This window comes from Kwoniella europaea, chromosome 3, assembly GCF_036810445.1.
Source record: "Kwoniella europaea PYCC6329 chromosome 3, complete sequence".
Lineage (NCBI taxonomy): Eukaryota > Fungi > Basidiomycota > Tremellomycetes > Tremellales > Cryptococcaceae > Kwoniella > Kwoniella europaea.
Window position 1 is genome coordinate 373,264 of NC_089489.1, and position 20,031 is coordinate 393,294.

Consider the following 20,031-nt stretch of genomic DNA (forward strand, 5'->3'; position numbering starts at 1 on the left):
TACATGCCATGTGTTTAGTAGATTCGCCACTTTGGCAGAAAGAAGCATCTATTGGACTATAGAAACCTCGGTGATAAACCGAATACCGGATCAAATTCACAATATCCGATCAAAGTAAGATGAGAAAGGGGGTACTCGACTAGTTTGAAACGTAGCCTCGCATCATTCCATCAGCCATCAGTTGCTCATCCGGAAGTATCTTTGATTGATGGACGGTGGACGGATTCAAAGGGGTCTCGGAGTGAATCGTACCTACAAGATTCTAGAGGTGTGTTTGTGTGCAAAGACTGTATAGAAACATACACACAAACAAACAAACACACCAGATGTATTGTATATATGTAGTGATCTTTAAAATGATCACAACGCAAAATTCTATTGAGAGCTCTTGCGGTGAACTGGCTGATGCAAAACTAAGCCGCACCTACCCCTGGCGATTAAACCGATAGTACCTGAATACCTTTTATTACTCACAGCACAGACCTTGTGCCCTATTATCATCTCTCTGTTCTTGTCCACGAACAGGATAATAACGATGACCCGGAATGATGCGACGATTACACAATCAATGGGCTGTGCAGACCCAATGCGAAGCTAAACCACCTTTAGCGCACGAACAGGGCGGAATCGAACAAAATGTAATAAAGGATTCCAGTACAAGCATGGTACCTGATAGAACAACATCATCTTAGGATCAACATTTTCGAAAAAAAAAGTCTGATTTGTACAAACATGGTGTTTGATGAGGATGTACCACACAGGTACACAACACAATCCATGATAATGTAGATAAACAAACAAACAAATTGAGTTGAGAGGATTTGACGCTTCTCCCGTAGCTCGTGGAGTGAATCGCATCAATTGTGAAATATACTGCGAGAAGGACATTTCATAATAGATGATTGTCAGACCCTTTTTAATCAAACCTCTGCTCATACGCCTTGAAAGATAAGCTCAAAGAGGGAGAGAAGGGCTAAAAGGTTAAGGGAAGAATCCTTCCACACAGACAAGACAGATCTATCGAATTTGATCTTTGATGGAAGCCTTGAGTTGGGTGGAGCAATATCAAAATCAAGATTGAAGGAAGATTGAAAATGAATGGCCTTTGAAGGTACTTGGCATTTACGATTAAGGAGTAGAGAGGAAATGAAAGCCTTTGGAAACCCACAGGCAAAGTGAGAAGAAGAAAAGAGTACTTTGTGGAACTGTTTATTACAAAAGAAAAGATATATAAAGGAACAACGAGGTGGGCAAACATTCTTTTATCGCTTTATCCACACCTTCTCCAACTTCGTCCGTCTCATCTTACGTCACAATACATCCCTTCCTGCTCTTTTATCTGATATCGACCACATTCAACTGACATCTATCAGTATCATCTTCCTGATTACAACCTTACCCTACTTTCTCTCGTATCCCACATTCACCATAGACCTAGTGGCACCATTGCACCATGTCATTCCAGCATACCGAATACCTCATCCCTTCCCTACTAGCTACCATCCTAGCATTATATCCACTCCCATGGCATATTCGTACTCGAAATATAGCCACGTTGTCCATGATATTCTGGATGACAGCTTTGAACATGGTACATAACGTTAATTGTGAGTGGCACCCCTTGAAGGCGATGATCTGTGTGCTACAGTAGTCTGTTTGCTAATCTCATGAGTGATCGTATGATATTGTAGGTATAGTATGGGATGATAATTCAGATATCAAAGCGAGAGTATGGGGAGATATCAGTACTGTCATCATTGGTATGTCACCCCCTCTTCCCATTCTTTTTTTCATCAGTCCACATTGCTGATGTCGAATGCGATGTATTTTTAATTACTTAGTCGGATACAATTTCGCCTTACCCACCGCTCATCTCTTACTAGCTAAACAACTCGAATCCCTGACCACCCTCCGACCTCACTCTCCATTATATGACGATAAAGCCCGAAGAAAACATCGAATGATCGATTTGTCCGTTACCTTTTTCGCACCCATCGTGGGCGTATTAGTCCATCTGAGTAATATGGATAGAAGGTTTTATATGGTTGAGAGCTTTGGACCGATGCCTGCTACGTACTGGAATGGTTGGGGTGTATTTTGGATGGCAGTGGGTGTACATAAATACGTATGGAAGGTATGAGTAGTATAAGCTGATGTTTTGGTATTACAGGTCGTTCCTATTTTGATCGCTCTGGCGTGTGCTGTATACACGGGTGAGTGAGACCCATTATTAAATGGTAAATAGCAAACCGAGGATTGACAATCGTGATATCCCTGTGCAGCCCTCGCACTTATCAATATCATTAGAAGACGTAAACAGATGTTATCGATGATAGCTACAGGTTCATCAGTGAACAAGGAACAATTCTTCAGATTAATGTTCTTGACTGTTGCTGAACTGGGTACTTGCTGGTAAGAACATGCTCCCGACTGTTCTCACATAGTGATTGATACTAATTTTTGAGGATGTAGCCTCCGAGCAATCTTCAACCTCATGTCATTCCAAAGAGGACCTCAACCATTAGGTCACTTTGGTCCCCCAGTCCACAACCTCAGACGAATCGAAAGTATCCCGTTGAGTCTGGTATCGGAAAGAGGATTGTTGGTTTTGAGATTATCCTATTTCACCTGTGTAGCTTGTAGTTATATCTTCTTCCTTTGTTTCGTCACTAGTAAGTTTCCGTCAAACTTTCCCTTTTCCCATCATCGGTATGGGGTACCTCTTTGTTCCTATTCCTGATATACTGATATGGTCGTCTATCGATACAGGTGCCGAAGTCAAGAGATTCTACGGATTAATCCTCCATCGAATCTTCCCTTGTATCCCTGAGCCCACCGACCGTACGGTCCATCTAGGAAGTTTGGACTCTGGTTTCAGCGGTTCAAGTACTCAAAAAATCCAAATTCATACTTCTACATCAACCTTTACTACTGAACATCCCTCAAGCACCAACATGCCATTATCACCTTTATCTTCATCCGGTTCGATGTCGACCGCCATAGGGACTGTCAAAGATAAAGAGATGAGTCTTGAAGATATGTTGGGTACGCCCGTTATGGGTCCACAGGGCGTTTATATGCCTCGAAAAGGTAGTCAGGCGAGTTTCGCAAGTAATCCGTCGGATATACATTTACCACCTATGCTTGTTGATGAAGAGAAATGTGAGTGGTCCCTGCCTAGCAATACTACTGCTCAGTGTATGAAGAGGTTCAGGTCAATATTGAAGATTCTGCTTGACAGATCCGATGAATTGATCGACCTAATCCCAGTGACTGTGTTTACTGTTAGCACGGAGGTAAAGAGAAGATGAATGTAAAATTGAAGAATTGAAGCAGATCGAAATAGCTATAAAGAAAAGATAAAAAAAGCCAAAGTATAAATCAGAATTATTACCTTTACCATCCTAACCCTAATCATAATCATAATCATAATCCTAATCCTAATCTTGATATCGGGTTTCTGTGGACTATAATCTTCCTCCTCCCGTCGAACCTCTTATAGATCCACACCTTACCTTTAATTATAAGTCTGTCCCTCTACATATCTAACAGCCATTTGTTTTGATTTTGTCAGTTCTTATCAGTATCTCATCAGTGTTCATCATCATACATGTGTCTGTTTTTTCGTAGTAAATCAATCTATAGATGTTCATACCCATCATTTTCACTTACCATGCATATACGTATCTCGATTTCAGCACACCGCCACTGTCAGTAAACGAATGAAAATGAGATGTGTTCTGCATACATGCTATGATCTTCTTCTTCTACATTGTTACACCCTTCGATCGCTCTTCTGTCCCTTGACTGAGTTGGACTAACGAGGGATTCGGGTACATTCCATATGTGTACGTGTAGGTTCAGCAGGTAAAGCACAGTAGAAGCCTACACAGTCATGTTACGTTGTCAGCTATTTATCTCAGGATAACAGATTCATTAGCTTACCGAGGGATTGCATGCTCTTAAACAGTGAGGCACTGGCCAAAGCGAGCTACACGCATCCATCAAAATATCAGCTAATCTGTAACGCCGCCGAGGTATGTGGACGATGACTTAGCTCACCTTGATACAGCTCTTTCCTCCCTGGGGCGTTATCCTGCATAGCTCGGCATCGGCAGCATCGGCATTACGTCTAGAATCGAATGTGTATCTAATCCAGATCAAATGTCAGCTGATGCACGATGGCGGTGAGAATTACCGATGAACGTACCTGGCATTTGGTGCTTCCTATATACAAAAGAAGGTAAGTCAGCGAGGCATTCGTAGTACATTGTTGATCGATCGACTCGACGGGTGAATTATACTCACATTGACAAAATCAGCTACTCGTCGATGCTGTTCTGGTGGAGGAGCATTGACAGAAGCGTCCGATCGAGGAGCGGGGATGTCATTGGCTCCTTTATGGGTTGATGATTCGCCTGGGAAGATATCTGAGATTGCCATTTTTGTGATGTTCGGTATATTTAATATGTGAAGTGATAGATAGTCAGGTAGGTATCGACATGAAAAGATGTTATAGTGAATCGATCTGATCAAATGGATGGTGTCTATCAACTTCTAAAGGGAGATGACGAGGTACCACGTGCCCCTTGGCAGGAAAATAGGCTTGCGAGTCTGGATGTCGTTTGCCTAATTTAATTGTCCATTCTTTCCGAGTTTTTGAACGAAACCTGCCTCCATCTGATCTCTGGAATTTCAACAATTCGACCCAAAATCACGCAGGACAAATCATCATATACATTCCTAACCCAGCTCCTTCACCTCACGCAACATGCCTCTCAAGCCGGCAGCTAGGAATGTGTTCAACTACAACCGGGCTATCCCACGTATGGTGAGTTGATTTCTTGCCTGCTTCTCTCCTCGGTCATCTTAACGTTGTACGAACGGATAATAGACTAACAGCGGTGATTTTCTTAGAGTTGGGCACCTGAAAACCTCTTTAATCTATGGCAACGTACATCCTCTGAATCACCCATAAAACGTACCCATGACTTTACACGTACCAACTCTACACCATACCAACTTCGATTTACCGCAAAAAGATTGTTGAGGGGATACCATGGAGATCATATAGGATATACGAAATTCTCAAGATGGTATATGCCTGAAAAGCTACCTGCGATCCACGAATCGAGTTCGGGCGGGAGCTCAGAAGTGAATAAATGGGTAGAAGGAAGAGAGAGGTCAGGTGGACGTACGACCGATGACAAAAATCAGAAAAGGAAGGAAAAAAATTCAAAAGCTCCTATTGGGACTATGTTATTTGCGGATGTAGAGAGAAGATTGGATGTATTGATTTTTAGGAGCTGTTTTGCGCAGAGTGTTTGGGAGGCTAGGAGGTATGTCGTACAGGGGCATGTCAAGTTGAACGGACAGATTGTGAGTTTGGATCTTTCATCATATTGTACTATGTCTGAAATGAAGCTTCCTGGGAAGAAGCGGAGAGAATCGGGTTTTGAAAGAGGGGAAGATCTCTTACGAGGGATCGTGTAGATTGCATCTAACCCATAGTGGGATTAGCTCAACGGTTCTTGCTGACGAACCTCTGTATTGCTCATATAGGTCCGAAATCCGAACGTGATGTTAGAACCAGGAGATCTTTTCTCAGTGGATCCCAAAATCATACACATGTTACAACCCCCTTCCACCTCGACTTCCACTCCTCTCGCCACCCCTGCTGAAGATGAGGTATCTGCCGAATCGGAATCACCGGAAGAAGTAGGCGCTACAGCCTCTTCATCAGGCGACGCAGATTCTTCTTCACCAACCGAAGCATCCGCCGCATCCCAAACACCAACAACCACATCCCTTCCTGATCAACCTCCATCCCCATCCTCAGCTTCAAGCCATTTCAACTTGCCATCTTATGCCCAACCTCACATCTTCGTCCCAGCTTATATCCTTCCATCGTATCTCACCTGCTCAGCGGTCTATGTCCGACACCCGACAGCTCGACCGGGATACTCTGAGATCCCCTCGCCCTATGACGCTGGGGGTGAACTGATGAGTCTGGGATGGGAGTACTTCAAGAGGTCCATGCCTAGGATGAGGAAGAAGACTGATAAGTGGCCTAACCCTTGGGGAGGGTATGGTAAGAAGTAGGATATAGAAGTTTTGGATCTTGTAGATTTTGCATTGTTTAGCATGATATGATCATCCCATCTTACGATAAGAACGTTGAGGCTGCTGCCAATGTCGGCTGTGATTGCATACGACACTGTTACCGATCCCAACCTCTGTATGTGTACTTTCGTCCCCACTGGGGAAGCAAGGATCATCAAGAGGACCAGAGCTTTCCAAAAAAAGAATGCATTAAGATCATATACCATAACCCTGTTAGATCTAAGCCTTAGGAGCGGGCTCTGCCTCAGGAAGAGGGGGTGCCAAACCTTCTTTGATAAGTAGGTTCTCGAGTTCACCACTTTGGTGCACTGTTTGACGATCATAGATAAATCAGCTTCATCCGTTGTATCATTGTATGTTGACAATAGGGAAGAGCTTGAAGACAGTTAAGACTTACTACCTAATACGATATCGCATCCACCAACGAATTCACCTTTGATATATACTTGAGGGATCGTTGGCCATTCACTATACACACGAAGAAGAGTATCAGCACTGGGAAGCCTCCTCGTTGGCTCTAAGCAAATACCATGTTGGTGGACACAAGCAGAGGAGCGGACTCACCTGTACTCTTTGATAGCAGATCTAAGTTCTTGGTCTTCTAGACAGTTATACGATACGATCTTCTCTCTTGGTACGCCCTATTTGCGTCATACAGAACTATCAGCTCCTGATCGGTCTCTTTGAGAGAGACGTTGATACTAGAGGAAGCTGAGAATGGACATGGTAGATGAGAATTAACCCACCTGAACATCTAAGATCTGACAGACAGCTCTCGAAAATCCACACTGGGGAGCTTCGGGGGTACCTTTCATAAATACTACCAAAGGGTTCGAGTGGACTGCCTATATGTTTGAAAAAGACAGGTGAGATTCACGAATCAGCCATATGAGCAACTTTGCGACGTAGGCTGGTAGCTGATACAAATCGATCATGCGAAAAAGCGGATTGATTTGACAATGTTGCCTCTTGTTTGATGAGAAAATATAAGACAGACACTCACATTATCTATCAGTTTCCTGGCTTCATCAGAGATCAATCTCCTCTGGTTCAGGATGTTTGATGATCGGTACACTTGAGCTGAGGGGAGAGATCGCTAAGCGGCGATAACAGGTAGTGGGACAAGATGAGTCAGCATGAGTATTCTTTTCATTGACATTTGTTGGGTCGATGTTGAGTGGATGGACTGTACTTACAAGAGTCCTTAATCCTGTCCTGGCGAATGACATCTTGTGTATCTATGTATCATATACGTTCACAGAAGGGATGATGTACAAGAAGTAATGTCAATGAGAAAGAAGAAAGAAGGTTGTGGTATAATTCCCAACTTTTGTAACAGTGGTTCAGGTCAACTTCGGACCTCCACTCATCGGTGAATCAAGTGAATTCAACTTTGTCTGATTGGGTGTATCTGTATCCGTATCACCCTTCCACATATATGCTTTGTATGATATCTTCAAGCTCTCGAATAGGATACAGATCGACGAGTAGACTGATACATACAGGGACGAAGAGGAACACGATGTCATTTAGTTTACCATACAAATACATAAATGCCGAGGTATGTGCGCTCTTAAAGTCCTCCCTAGTGATCTCGTCCAGTGGTTATGATTGACTGATATTATACATACCAATCACACCTTCTTTATGTTTTGGATAACAATCTGATGTCCATCCTATCTGCCATCGCCTCAACTGAATCTACTTCTCCCCTTTGCTCGCTACGCACAGCAATTGGCAGAGATCATCAAATCGAAACCTGCTTCAGCTCTCAAAGAATTCGCTGTAGTCGATGTGCGAGATAGTGATTTCGTCGTAGGTACCACTTCTCTCATATATTGACCCTGATATGGACACACGGATAACTGAACTCGACAAATTTGGAAACTTGATATAGGGAGGTAATATTGTCTCAGCATTGAATTATCCTAGTGATACCTTTCACGCTACTGTTGATGAGTTAGTCCAGAAATTGGAGACAGGTATGTCATCTCAGTTTGTCTTGTCGTCGTCGTTGTGTCTGGCTCATAGAGTGAATGTTTCGGCGATAGTGCCTAAAGTGATATTTCGTGAGTTCTTCATTTCTTATACTTTACTTGATCACAGGAATGAAGAATCGCTAATCGTTTGGATAAAATAGATTGTGCCCTTTCTCAAGCTCGGTAAGAATCATCTCCACCATGATGGTCGCAAGAACGATCACACTGATAAATTGGATGATTCACTCTCAAGAGGTCCAAAAGCTGCTCGAGTGAGTGTCCGCCCTTATCCATCAACCCATCAACCATTCTTCCTTCTTGTAGCAAGGGTATCTATCGAGCTGAATGAAATGAGAACTGATCATATTGCCTTTCGAAAGATATACGCTGAGACCCGCTCTCATGCCCATCCCGAACCAGCTATACAACAGGAGATATTCGTCTTGCGAGATGGTTTCTCAGGCTTCCAATCGAAATATAGGGTAAGTCGAAGAGGATCTCGTCTAAGCAAGGTTGGCCGTGTATATAGATGAGGAGAAGCTGATTTTGAGTGAGGGATGTAGCACGACCCAGAGTTGATCGAGAAGTTTAACAAGTACTATCATGACTAGATCTGGAAACGATGAATAGAGCTTTGATAGATGTCCAGAAGCCGTTGTTGTAACATAGCATGACATCTACTTCCTTCATGTCTAGATTCTACATGGTCACATGGTAACGGGTACTCCGATACATAGATGTGTTATCGATGCGTTCTGGACGATAACAACGACCATAGCAAGAGAAGTCCTCCTTATATACTCCATTGTATTTCCATGCATGTATCACGTGATCAGTGTCGTCATACTAACATCCGAGTAACCTCCGAACATCCGACCGATGCGGGGTATCACTCCTACGTTAGCCTGTCACATATACTAGACGGTCCGGTACTCTCTCTCCATCACTCATACATATAGCCATCCATTTCAGAGCCATCTTCTCTCTCTCTCTCTTGTATATCTCTTATCGCTCTTGTGCACACACGTTAGATCGCAACAATCAGCAACAATCAGAAAACAATGTCTCTCGGTCGAACTGTCAAGCTGTAAGTTACAGAGCGAATCAATCTGTCCTCATCCTGGGCAACGATTCTTGGCGCATCTCTGCACCAACCATGCTCGGATCATCACTGCTATCATCTCCCATTCACCATGGTGGTCTCAGAAAGTGCAAGATCCAACGCTGATATTGTCCCTTCCTCTACCACCCAAACAGCAACAACGGACTCGTCATTCCTCAAGTAGGATACGGTACCTGGCAAGCTGCTCCTGGTGAAGTCGAGAAAGCGTGAGTGGTAGCCTGCTCTGAAGACTCATCATATTCAGCTGTCCGAGACATATTCTCTCTCCGTTAGATATTGCAAGCTGACACTCGATTGATGTTCTACATGACAGCGTCGAAGAAGCTATCAAAGTTGGATACAGACATATTGACTGTGCTTTGGTGAGTCCAATCATTTCCACGTCGCGGCAATTCTCCGTTCTCATACTGACCATCGTTTGTCTACTCGTATAGGTCTACCGTACGTATCTTACCTTACCCCACCTCCCCCGTCAAAGCTGATCGCTTATACGCTACATTCATCCGATACAGAGAATCAAGATGAGGTGAGTTGCATCTTCCTTATATCCTTGACCTTACGGGCCCTCGCTAATTCTAATCTTGATTTTTCCCTAGGTCGCAACAGGTATCAAAGCCTCTGGTATCCCTCGAGAAGAGTTAGTCCTCGTATCAAAATTATGGAACAACTCTCACCGACCGGAAGATGTCGAGGCAGATTTAGATCTCACCCTTAAACAATTGGGCACTTCGTACCTTGATGTCTACCTCATCCATTGGCCAGTAGCTTTCAAACCCGGTAAAGACCTCTTCCCCAAAGATTCAAATGGTGTTGTAGAGCTCGATGCTCCCGCAGAGAAAGGTGGTCCATCCATTGTGGACACTTGGAAAGCCCTTATCAAGATTAACAAGGAGACCAATAAGACAAAGGCTATTGGTGTATCGAACTTTACTGTTGATCAATTGGAGAAAATCATCAGCGCTACTGGTGTGGTTCCAGCTATGAACCAGATTGAATGTCATCCAAGTTTGATCCAACCTGAGTTGTTCAAGTACTGTAAGTAAATACCAACTTTGAAAAACTATGTCTTTCATGGCAACTGATGCGGTCTGTTTATTAGGCAAAGAAAAGGGAATTGTCATCACTGCCTACTCGCCATTGGGTAACAACATCACTGGTAAACCCCGAGTGATCGATCACCCAGAGATCAAGAAGATCGCAGAGAGATTGGGTAAATCACCCGCTCAAGTGCTTATCGCTTGGGTCACTAAACAGGGTTTCGTGGTAATTCCCAAATCCGTCACTCCTGAGAGAATCAAGGTAAGTAAGAGTTTCGGTCTTCTCTTCTTACGAACTGGTCTCAGTTCCTTCTCATTACATCATCCGGAAAGGGATTGTAATGCTGACGATTGATGGTGTATGAATGTTTTTTTCAGTCCAACTTTGAAGACTTTGAACTTTCCGATGCCGACTTTGAGGAGATCAACAAGGTTGGTTTGGCCAACCAAGTCCGATCGAACATCCCTTACGAATACGGAACCAGGTGAGTGTCTTGGGGATTGCGTGTAGAGAGAAATACTGATCACTGTGAAACGCTTCCTTTTCTGTATAGTTGGCCTGTCGATATTTTCAGTACCCCCGAGGAGAAAGGTCAACCCAAGGCTTTCTAAGGGTTGTATATCAGGTATTAGCAAAAGTAGTTACATAAGAATTGATGCACAGTGGTAAAGTACAATGCATAGAAGATGATAATCCTAAAATGGTTTCGTATGTACATATGTATGCAAGTACAACCGAACAATGTCATGTCACCGTTTGAATGCTTGGAAGTCGACTTGAAAAGTCTTTGCGCCACATGATCGGTTATCTCCGCCCTTTTCATTCCGCCAAAGAGGTCTGTGCGTCCATCCTCCGAGAAGTGGGACTCTCAGTCCTTATGCTAGGGTTAGAGCTTCTGACAGTGAGGAGAAATCCGAGTCGAAGCAATTGCTGATTGCAAAAAACAATCCTACCGTTGTATTGCGTCTTCACAGACCGATACACAATTTCTGGAAAACTTGAACAGTTCATGTTCATACGATAAATTATAAATCATATCTTTTTTGAGGTTGGATAGGTGAATGGGCTTTGATTTGGTCGTATCTTTTTTGATCTGGTAATGGTCCGCAAATGAATCTTGCCGTTGTGTATTGCGAACCCTGAATGTCATTAGAAATGAATTGTAATGAATTTATAATTGTAATTGTATTTGGAAATTGTATTTGTACTTGCAGTCAAGTGGTCAAGTGGCAACAACACGTTCTTGGTATAACCGGGTGATTACGTTGATCCCGCGTCATTAAACCATCTCTATCGTTGAGCCTTGATGTTTTCGTTTTTCAATCTCAATCTCAATCTCCCCAATGATATTATCTATACCATATCTATTCTCTATCATCATACCCCATACAATTATCTATACCGACCACTATTAGACCACCACTTCACTTTGCTCTATTTTCATCCAATCCTTCCCTAGCTATAGGATATCTACTGGTCTACCCAACATGTCGGGCGCATCAGCCTCTTCTTCGTCATCCCGACGTCGTCCGTCCCTCCCATCGGATTCTAGCGAAACCATCGTATCAACCTTGGATAAACCTGCTCGAATCAATCCGTCTGCTCTGACTAAACACGGGAAATATGTGCTGCTGGGTGCATTGGGATGTTGGTATGTTGATTTGATAGGGAATATCAAAGGTGTATTGGATGAGGAGGGTGGTTGGGTCAGGTGAGTTGGTAATCTTGAATGAATTTGCCTTTCGCAAGAAGAAGAGAAGGAAGGAAGTGACTGATTGGATGGATGGGATGGGACTGGATCGATAGGAAGGTCATGATCGTTGGCTTAACGTCACACGGAGCTACTATCGTGAGTGTTCATTGCCTCATGCCCCTGGATCCATTCAATCTACTAACACAGTATCGGATAGTTGCTCTTCCTCTACCTCGTATTGTACTTACCGTGGTTCAGAGGATACATACCGAACGTAAGTTGACCAATACCTCGGCTCTCATACCATATCTGACATGACCGCAAATATAGTATCCGAAATGGCAATCTTCCGCTCGACTTTCGGTAATTGTACCTCTCCTAACTACCGCGATCCTACTTGGCTGGACATCCATTGTCGTATCTCTCTCTCAAGCCGGTAAGAGGAGTATACTGGAGTCTGCTGTAGATGCTGTCAAGGCTGTGGGGAATGCGAATCTCGAACAAATGGAGGGTGAAAGAGGATTGGGAGTGATGAAGTCCATGGCTGGTAGTGAGTCCTACCTTTTCGTCAAAATAACATTGATAATGAGAGGTATTCTACTTTATATCTATCTGCTATGTTGGAAGGAGTTAGACTGCACATGCTAGAGATAACATGAGAGCATTCGCTGATATGTGTACCCTGTGTGAACTGCCGTAGCTACCGCTCTGTTCACTCTCACTTTGGGTATACTGGGATTGATACCTGCCCCTACTAATGTGCCCGTACGAGAGAAGAGGACATAGATGTTTCAGTCAGGAAAGGGTTCATCGAGCGCTCTAGTCAAGTATGCAGGTTTAGTTATTCATGCTTGATGATATAGTATTCACATATAGCCTTTTAATCAAAAGATCGTTTTTGGATCTAACATCAATCCATAATTTCATACTTCATATCTCTATTTATTATCATACACCAAACCATGCATTTACCATACCCCCTGTCTTCTTTTGTGCGTGATCAAAATCTGAAACCTCCAAACCTTCATTGAGGACGTACAGCTTATTGTATCAGGATCGAAGGATCACGATGAGTTATTTAGTCTATACAAATCCAATACATTCGCAAGTACTTGGCCGATCCAGAGTAATCTCGTTCAATATTCTACTATACATTTTATCCAAGTTGCACAAATCAAGCCGAAAGCAAATCAAACATAGTCTTTTTGTTTAGTCGACTTTTTCTTTATTGATGATATCATTAATATCTTTATCTTCTCTCTTATCACTCAACAACTCTTTCTTCAATTCTTTGACTATATCATTCTCTTCCACCATCCCTTTGATCCCTTCACCTTGACCTTGATCTGATGGTTCGTTGATTTCTTTATCTTCTTCCTTGGTTGAGCTGGTATTTTCTTCCTTTGGTTTGATGCTCGAAGTGAAATCATCTTCTTCAACACCTTTCAAAACCTTATCTTCATTCTTATCCAAACTCAACTCATCTTTCAAATCGTCCAATAATCCTTTCTCACTTTCTTTCACATCACTAATCTTATCTTGAGGTTTGTTATCGATCAGTCCGATCTTAGTAGTAGATTCATCAACACCCAATTCACCCATTAATTTATCTAAATCTTCATTCGTCATTTCCCTCATCAGCTTTTCAAGTTCGACCTCCTGAATGGATTTTTGACTTGGTAATTCCCCTTGACCACCATCCGCACTACCGCCAGTGACATCTCCTGGGTGAGATAAGTCGAGATCTTGCTTGAGGAATGATTCGAGGGTTTGAGTTTCAACTGCATCTTCGAAATCTTCCATTGTCTAAGACCCCACACCGAGTATCAGCACGATCATCCCATCCGTATGAGGTGTGATAGAGTGTGTGTTTAGTGTAGAGCATTTAGAAATTGATCTTTCGTTGGTACTTACACCGACCCAATCTCCACCTACGAGATATCCTGGTAGGCCTACTACCATACCGGGTGGTTTGGATCTCTGCCATTTCTTTTTGGCTTCTTCGTCCATCACTAGGTCATATTCCTACACACAAATCAGAAAATCAGCTCGGAACTATCAGTGATCCACGTATGGCACCTATATGATTGTTCACTCACCTCGTATGGGATTTCAAGACCTTTCAATGACCTGTTATTCATGAAGGCGTCTTTCATCAGCTCCTGTCGCGTAGCATTCTGAGACTAGGCTCCCATATAGAGATGAGATATGGTGACATTACCAACCTTCTCAATAGGTCGATATGCTTCCTCACTTTCGGGGCAGACGTGAGACTTGTCACCTATCAACTCGACATACGTTCAGTACCGCTTCAGCTGATAAGCAAGTGTGAAAAGATCCTGACTCACGTAAATGGTGACTAACGGAGGAGCCATGTTGAAGCACGAGTACAGCTAATCAAAATCAATCTGAAATAGGTGACAGGCGACGGTGAGCTCGCTATGATATAGAATGATAGAGCAGTGACATCGAGTTGAGAAGCTCGAGATGCTGTTGCACTCACCTACCTGGCGACCTTGCGGCACGGTGATCACCCAACAAGCGGAGTTGTGGAGACTCCGCGTTCATTACGTATCTATCTATCCCACGTGGAAGACGTCTTCAACCGTCCTTTGTGTGTGTGCGGAGGTCAATGGTGAATTCTGCCTGTTGCATTATTCGAATCGTTCTAAATCTGAATATAACTTACTTGTCTTATCAGATACACTCTTCTCTTGAACCCAGCTTGTTGCCTGGCCACCGACAGACGAGATGATAACGACATCAACAGCGCTCACTGTAGCCAAGGTAAGTACAGATACCAAACAAGCTATCTCATCTGAGTCTGCGATGCACCGTTACATCAGCTGATAATCTTGTACTTTGTAGTACCTCTTCGGAGCATCTGTAGCAGCTACGACATTGGCAGCAGGAGGATTATGGTTCTTCCAACGTCACCTTATATACCCATCTTATGTTCCTGAGGGTTCAAGGAAACGTAAGTGTATCTCTACTCTTTCACTGCTGAGCGAGTACGTATGGACTGACATTGATCATATACGAACAGTTGTACCTCGACCTATCGAATTGGGAATGCCTTATGAAGATATCACCCTGACCACTCGAGATAAAGTCAAGATCAAAGCTTATGTGATACCTGCGCGAAGGAACCCTGTAGTCGCTGATCAGTTGAGGAGTCTGAATCATAAGCAGAGGATGGAACTGGGCGATAGGGAGATGGAGAAGTGGTTAGAGGAGATGGGCGATGAGAAGGCTATCGAGGTGAGTAGATAGTGACGGCTGAATCGTTCCCTACCCAGAAGACTCGGACACGATCAGCTGATATGTTGTGTGGGATGAGCAGTACGCTAAGAGTAGACCGACGGTGGTTTTCTTTCATGCTAATGCGGGTGAGTATCATTTCCAGCGATTGCTCAGAGTGCGGGACAGTGGATCACATTGATGTTGATAATACCATCGTTCTAGGCAATATGGGTCACCGAGTACCACTAGCAAGGAAATTCAATGTCGAACATGGATGTAATGTGTTCATGTTATCCTATCGAGGGTGGGTTGCAGCCTTTTTTCCCGTCATTATACAATACGAAGCTGACCAAGTGTATGAAACAGGTATGGGTTATCAGAAGGAAGACCATCAGAGCATGGTGAGTCATCCGGATGCTGATCGGACTCAGATTTAGCTAACAGATGTGACGATAGGTATCCGTATAGATATTGAAGTGGGTCAACGGTGATCCTATCTATATCTACATTGATGTTTTTCTTACTGATATCGTATATTCACTATAGACCGCCATGGATTACATCAAGTCGCATCCCATATTAGGTGAAACCAAGATAGTGGTCAGTCAGCTACCGAGATTGAGATCCTGAGACAATCAGCTGATATTGTTGCAATATTTCGTAGCTTTACGGCCAATCCCTCGGAGGTGCATCGTGTCTCTACGCTGGAAGTCGATATCGTGATCTGGTAAGTATAGCTATCCACCGGTCATCCATCACAGCACAATGAGGTTTAGCTAAACTCACATCTATGTGATATCACTCAGGTATCGGGTATAATCCTCGAAAACACCTTCCTCTCACTGCCCTCGTTGATACCCTTAGTATTACCTCAACTACCCAAGTTCCTGTTACCCATCCTACTGACCGAACATTGGGATGCCCATCACACCATGCCTCTCATCCCCTCTACCACACCGGTACTCATGATCGCAGGCAAGAACGATGACTTGGTGAAACCTCCTCAGATGATCGCTTTGAGACATCTTCGAGCATCTGCGGGAGGTAGTCTGAAGTGGAAAGAGTTGAATGGGGGTCATAATGACACATGCCTCCAACCTGAATATTGGAGCATTATAGGAGATTGGCTCAAAGAGGAGATTGGGAATAATCCATTGACAAGCAATATCGGTATCAGTACAAGAGAGAAAAAGGAAGAAGAAGAGGAGAGTGAAAGTAGTACTAACAGTGATGATTATCAGAAAGTAACGAAGGAGGAAGCACTGGAAGCTAAGAAGGAATTGTAGTTGTAACAAGTAGACGAGTCGATGACAATGAGACATCTTATGCAATTATGGCAATCTCGATTCCTTGATTCTGAGAATGATATCGGAATGCATGGAAATGGTATAAAATACACTAAATTACGAACACCATAATCTGACTTCACCATCCGCACCACTACTTACCAACCAGGGTTTCCCACTTACCCAGCTCAGGTCCAACACTCCGATCCCATCGGTGATCTTGTGACCTCTCAGGATCTTGAGAGGTACGATCAAGGGGTTTTGCATAAGATCTTGATAGATCGTACAATGGAAGATATGGATGGTACCGTCATCTGAAGCAGAGGCGAAGAGTGGTAATGTCGGGTGGTAGACTACGGATCGGAGGGCTTTGGTGTGATATCTGTAAGTCGCACATATGTCAAGTCAGCTTTACCCTCAACCTATACATGAACGAGGGGTCTGAACCCGACCCACCTCAAGGTCTTATACGGTTTATTACTCAAATCCAAATCGAACCAAGCCAACTTCTTATCATACGATCCAATGATCAAATTATCACCTCTAGGATGTAAATCCACGGATGATATCCATTTAACACCCGATTGTAATGTTCGGACGAGTGTCTGAGACGATAGGTCGTATTGTCGTATATAACGTTGGGTGGCAACGAAGAAATGAGGTTTGGAAGGGTGGAAAATCACTTTTTGAACTTGGCCTGGTAATTTCTTGAATGGTGATTGAGTGGAGTGTTTGGATAGTTGATGGATCAAAACTGATTTATTAGAGGCTATGAGTAGATTAGATCGAAAATAGAATTATCGTCAGCTTTATTCTCTTCTTCAAATTGTCTATAGTTAATAGTTGCACTCACCATCGCTCGCGACCGTAGCGAAGTAATCACCTTTCCTATGCCAGCTTACCTGTTTCGGTGTACCTGGCACTTCCACATAAACCAACACTCCTCTTTCTCTTTCATTCTCATTCGGTCTAACCCATTTAATCGATTCTACACCCTTGATATCCTTTCCGGCACCAATCTTCGTAGTTGCAGCACTACTTGCGAAAGCGGTATTGGCATGTGTTAGGGTATTGGCAGCTACTGAGGGAGATACCAAAGCTACTGGGGATAAAACAGCTATTTTCCCAGATACCAAAGCGATCAAAAGACATTCATCTTTATAAGGTGAGAAAGATAAATGTTGAATGGCACCATTTTTCAAATCCCACTTCCAAACTTCACGTCCATTACCTAGATCCCATACTCTGACGATTCCATCTTCAGATCCAGTAGCTACCCAAAGTCCATCCGGTGAAGTTGATACTGATCGTACTATAGAACTTTCAGGATGTCTATAGGCGACTGAAGTCGAAATGGGGAACGGTTTGAGTTCCTTCGGAGCAGGTAATTTAGGAATCAAACTTTCAGGATCGATATTCAATTTGACCTTTCTCGTACGAGGTGCTAAATAAAGATCTAAACATCTTTCAAACCTTTCTTGAACCAGGTTTTTATATCCTGGTACTAATCTAAGAGAATCATATTTGGCAGGTAAGAAATCGATCTTTCGATCTTCTTTATCTGTTTCTTCCCATTCTTTTTTCTCTTCCTCTGTTAATAGGTATTCTTCAGGTGGGTTGTACGATTCGATAGTTTTTGGAGGAGGAAGCTGAGGGGCGGGCATGTACATTGCATGTTGTAAGTTGGATTGATCAGATTCTGACCAAATGGCATAGACTGTAGGTTTAGCTGCTGAAGGTTTGTTAGGGGTGATTCGTCCTTCTCTAATAGCTTTGACGATTTTCATTATCTATCATACATAATGTCAGCTACATGCTCCACTGTACCGAGGATTGCGCTGATCCTCATTGTGCACTCACCTTTTTATGCTCCCACTTGGACGGCACGAATCTCCTCTTAGGCTCTGGAGCAGCACTCAAAGGCATGACTCGTTCATTACCTTCACCAGTAAACCATTCGATCGTAGGTTGGTACGGATCGTAATCGGCATCAGGGTTTTCGGCTCTTTCTAACCTTCTAATAATATCTAATTCTTTATCTGTCAATTGAACGGATTGTTGTAATAGTCTATCTTCGGCTGATGTCCATGCAGCAGGATCTTCAGTGTTGGATAAGAATTTGTCCAACTCGTCACCTTGAGCGGGTCTGAAGATCTTTCGACCATTCACGTCATACCCTATATGAGGTAGATCATCGTACCATTCCATAGGGATGTTTCCTACTGTGTTTGGGTTCTACCAATCGTATCGCCAGTATCAGCTCATACCCTGCAATGAGAAGACAGATACAGATACATAATGAAAAGAGAGATGAAACTTACATCTTCAGTTGAACTTTCACTTCCATAACCAGCTTCATAATCATCGTATTCCCTCTTATAGCCCCCTTCAACGAGTTTACTAGGTACCAATCTCCCTACACCTTCCTTCGCTCTTGAGATCTTGGCATCGGTACCTAGCGAATCATCAGGTTTGATCGAATTCTTCGCAATCATCTTTGACAGTTTCTCATCCGTTGATAGTTCTTTATGCGATGATGATGGTGATGTGATTGGCGAATAATCTTCTTGGTCGTCATCCTCGTCAACTTCACCATACATAGCTTCAATATCTGATGAATTGTATCCTGATTCTGATCCACTCTCTTCATCGTCTAATTCCTCCTCTTCCTCCGTTTCATCGTCCCCGTCTCCATCTTTCTCATTATCATCTTCAATCTCACTATCAAATTCTGGAAACTCCTCTTCATCTTCCTCATCTTCTTCTTCTTCGGCATCTTCATCATCACTCATATCGATCCCACTTCCCGCAGCACCAAAGTCTTCATCATCTTCATCTTCGGATACTTCTTGTACAGCTCTCTTCTTGTTTCTGATAGTCGAAGGACCAGCATTCCCGTTGGATTTGACCGGTCTCGATATGGAGCTAGAAGCTGCTCTTGAGCTACTGGCAGTAGCATTCCGAGGTGCCATCGCTAGTCCAATGCAGTAAAGCTATATTTGGTGAACGAGTTTTATAGGTATCAATCGTAAAGACAGATATCTCTTAGACGTGAACGCCAAAATTCAAAAAACCTTTGGCAAGATTCAACAAACCTCCACCCTTGTGGGAGTGGGATAAAATGCGATAAATTCAAGTAAAGATATTCCCTCATGGGTGAGTGTCCGGTTAAACGGTTGGATAAGCTGGCAAGCTGAAGCTGAGATCAGCTCATCCACTGAATACATCAATGAGGACTATCTTCTATCAATGTTTTTACCTTGATACATCGCCAAATGGTCTCAACTTCGATAATAACTAGTACAACTCACCAAGGCTGCTGTTTGAATGGTATGGTCATATTGTGTGCAGCAGGCACAGAGGGCTGACGAGAGCGGATGGTGGATGGAGGATGGTGGATAGCGGATGGATTACAAAGTACAAGTGATCCCCCCATCCTTTGGCTAACTCACCATCGCCGATTTCCTACTCCACTAATCACTGACCTGGCTACTCACATATATACACTGATCAGAGGAATCATCCTGACGGTATTCTTTCTCTCTA

At 43.3% G+C, this 20,031-nt stretch overlaps 10 protein-coding genes across 10 annotated transcripts; 6 read left to right on the top strand and 4 right to left on the bottom strand.

Annotated features, from left to right (window-relative positions):
* Positions 1–1,453: 1,453 nt before the first annotated feature.
* Positions 1,454–3,311, top strand: V865_007996 (uncharacterized protein; the record flags this gene model as incomplete). The annotated part of the gene is made up of 7 exons (XM_066231737.1): positions 1,454–1,607; positions 1,692–1,760; positions 1,842–2,107; positions 2,171–2,213; positions 2,283–2,412; positions 2,473–2,672; positions 2,770–3,311. The coding sequence occupies 7 exons, from the start codon at positions 1,454–1,456 to the stop codon at positions 3,309–3,311; spliced, it is 1,404 nt and encodes a 467-aa protein (XP_066087834.1).
* A 506-nt stretch (positions 3,312–3,817) lies between these two features.
* Positions 3,818–4,443, bottom strand: V865_007997 (uncharacterized protein; the record flags this gene model as incomplete). The annotated part of the gene is made up of 5 exons (XM_066231738.1): positions 3,818–3,885; positions 3,946–3,991; positions 4,063–4,150; positions 4,211–4,227; positions 4,309–4,443. 5 exons carry the CDS (start codon positions 4,441–4,443, stop codon positions 3,818–3,820), a joined length of 354 nt encoding a protein of 117 aa, XP_066087835.1.
* Positions 4,444–4,771: 328 nt separating this feature from the next.
* On the top strand, positions 4,772–6,102 carry V865_007998 (uncharacterized protein; the record flags this gene model as incomplete). Its single annotated transcript, XM_066231739.1, has 3 exons — positions 4,772–4,831; positions 4,918–5,379; positions 5,563–6,102. The coding sequence occupies 3 exons, from the start codon at positions 4,772–4,774 to the stop codon at positions 6,100–6,102; spliced, it is 1,062 nt and encodes a 353-aa protein (XP_066087836.1).
* A 240-nt stretch (positions 6,103–6,342) lies between these two features.
* V865_007999 (Grx4 family monothiol glutaredoxin) lies at positions 6,343–7,352 on the bottom strand (the record flags this gene model as incomplete). Its single annotated transcript, XM_066231740.1, has 6 exons — positions 6,343–6,431; positions 6,521–6,591; positions 6,688–6,764; positions 6,870–6,968; positions 7,127–7,219; positions 7,320–7,352. The coding sequence occupies 6 exons, from the start codon at positions 7,350–7,352 to the stop codon at positions 6,343–6,345; spliced, it is 462 nt and encodes a 153-aa protein (XP_066087837.1).
* Positions 7,353–7,645: 293 nt separating this feature from the next.
* V865_008000 (uncharacterized protein) lies at positions 7,646–8,713 on the top strand (the record flags this gene model as incomplete). The annotated part of the gene is made up of 8 exons (XM_066231741.1): positions 7,646–7,684; positions 7,855–7,938; positions 8,021–8,105; positions 8,175–8,192; positions 8,264–8,285; positions 8,356–8,374; positions 8,483–8,584; positions 8,666–8,713. The coding sequence occupies 8 exons, from the start codon at positions 7,646–7,648 to the stop codon at positions 8,711–8,713; spliced, it is 417 nt and encodes a 138-aa protein (XP_066087838.1).
* A 450-nt stretch (positions 8,714–9,163) lies between these two features.
* V865_008001 (uncharacterized protein) lies at positions 9,164–10,874 on the top strand (the record flags this gene model as incomplete). The annotated part of the gene is made up of 7 exons (XM_066231742.1): positions 9,164–9,189; positions 9,360–9,431; positions 9,539–9,587; positions 9,822–10,260; positions 10,325–10,524; positions 10,641–10,747; positions 10,817–10,874. 7 exons carry the CDS (start codon positions 9,164–9,166, stop codon positions 10,872–10,874), a joined length of 951 nt encoding a protein of 316 aa, XP_066087839.1.
* An 876-nt stretch (positions 10,875–11,750) lies between these two features.
* V865_008002 (uncharacterized protein) lies at positions 11,751–12,742 on the top strand (the record flags this gene model as incomplete). Its single annotated transcript, XM_066231743.1, has 5 exons — positions 11,751–11,974; positions 12,070–12,112; positions 12,174–12,230; positions 12,287–12,506; positions 12,657–12,742. 5 exons carry the CDS (start codon positions 11,751–11,753, stop codon positions 12,740–12,742), a joined length of 630 nt encoding a protein of 209 aa, XP_066087840.1.
* A 423-nt stretch (positions 12,743–13,165) lies between these two features.
* V865_008003 (uncharacterized protein) lies at positions 13,166–14,331 on the bottom strand (the record flags this gene model as incomplete). Its single annotated transcript, XM_066231744.1, has 5 exons — positions 13,166–13,762; positions 13,871–13,981; positions 14,056–14,086; positions 14,182–14,237; positions 14,305–14,331. The coding sequence occupies 5 exons, from the start codon at positions 14,329–14,331 to the stop codon at positions 13,166–13,168; spliced, it is 822 nt and encodes a 273-aa protein (XP_066087841.1).
* A 376-nt stretch (positions 14,332–14,707) lies between these two features.
* On the top strand, positions 14,708–16,485 carry V865_008004 (uncharacterized protein; the record flags this gene model as incomplete). The annotated part of the gene is made up of 10 exons (XM_066231745.1): positions 14,708–14,743; positions 14,825–14,933; positions 15,003–15,217; positions 15,300–15,345; positions 15,422–15,503; positions 15,566–15,600; positions 15,656–15,675; positions 15,746–15,799; positions 15,864–15,926; positions 16,006–16,485. 10 exons carry the CDS (start codon positions 14,708–14,710, stop codon positions 16,483–16,485), a joined length of 1,140 nt encoding a protein of 379 aa, XP_066087842.1.
* Positions 16,486–16,602: 117 nt separating this feature from the next.
* Positions 16,603–19,457, bottom strand: V865_008005 (ribosome biogenesis protein ERB1; the record flags this gene model as incomplete). Its single annotated transcript, XM_066231746.1, has 5 exons — positions 16,603–16,867; positions 16,942–17,254; positions 17,339–18,275; positions 18,346–18,720; positions 18,807–19,457. 5 exons carry the CDS (start codon positions 19,455–19,457, stop codon positions 16,603–16,605), a joined length of 2,541 nt encoding a protein of 846 aa, XP_066087843.1.
* Positions 19,458–20,031: the final 574 nt, after the last annotated feature.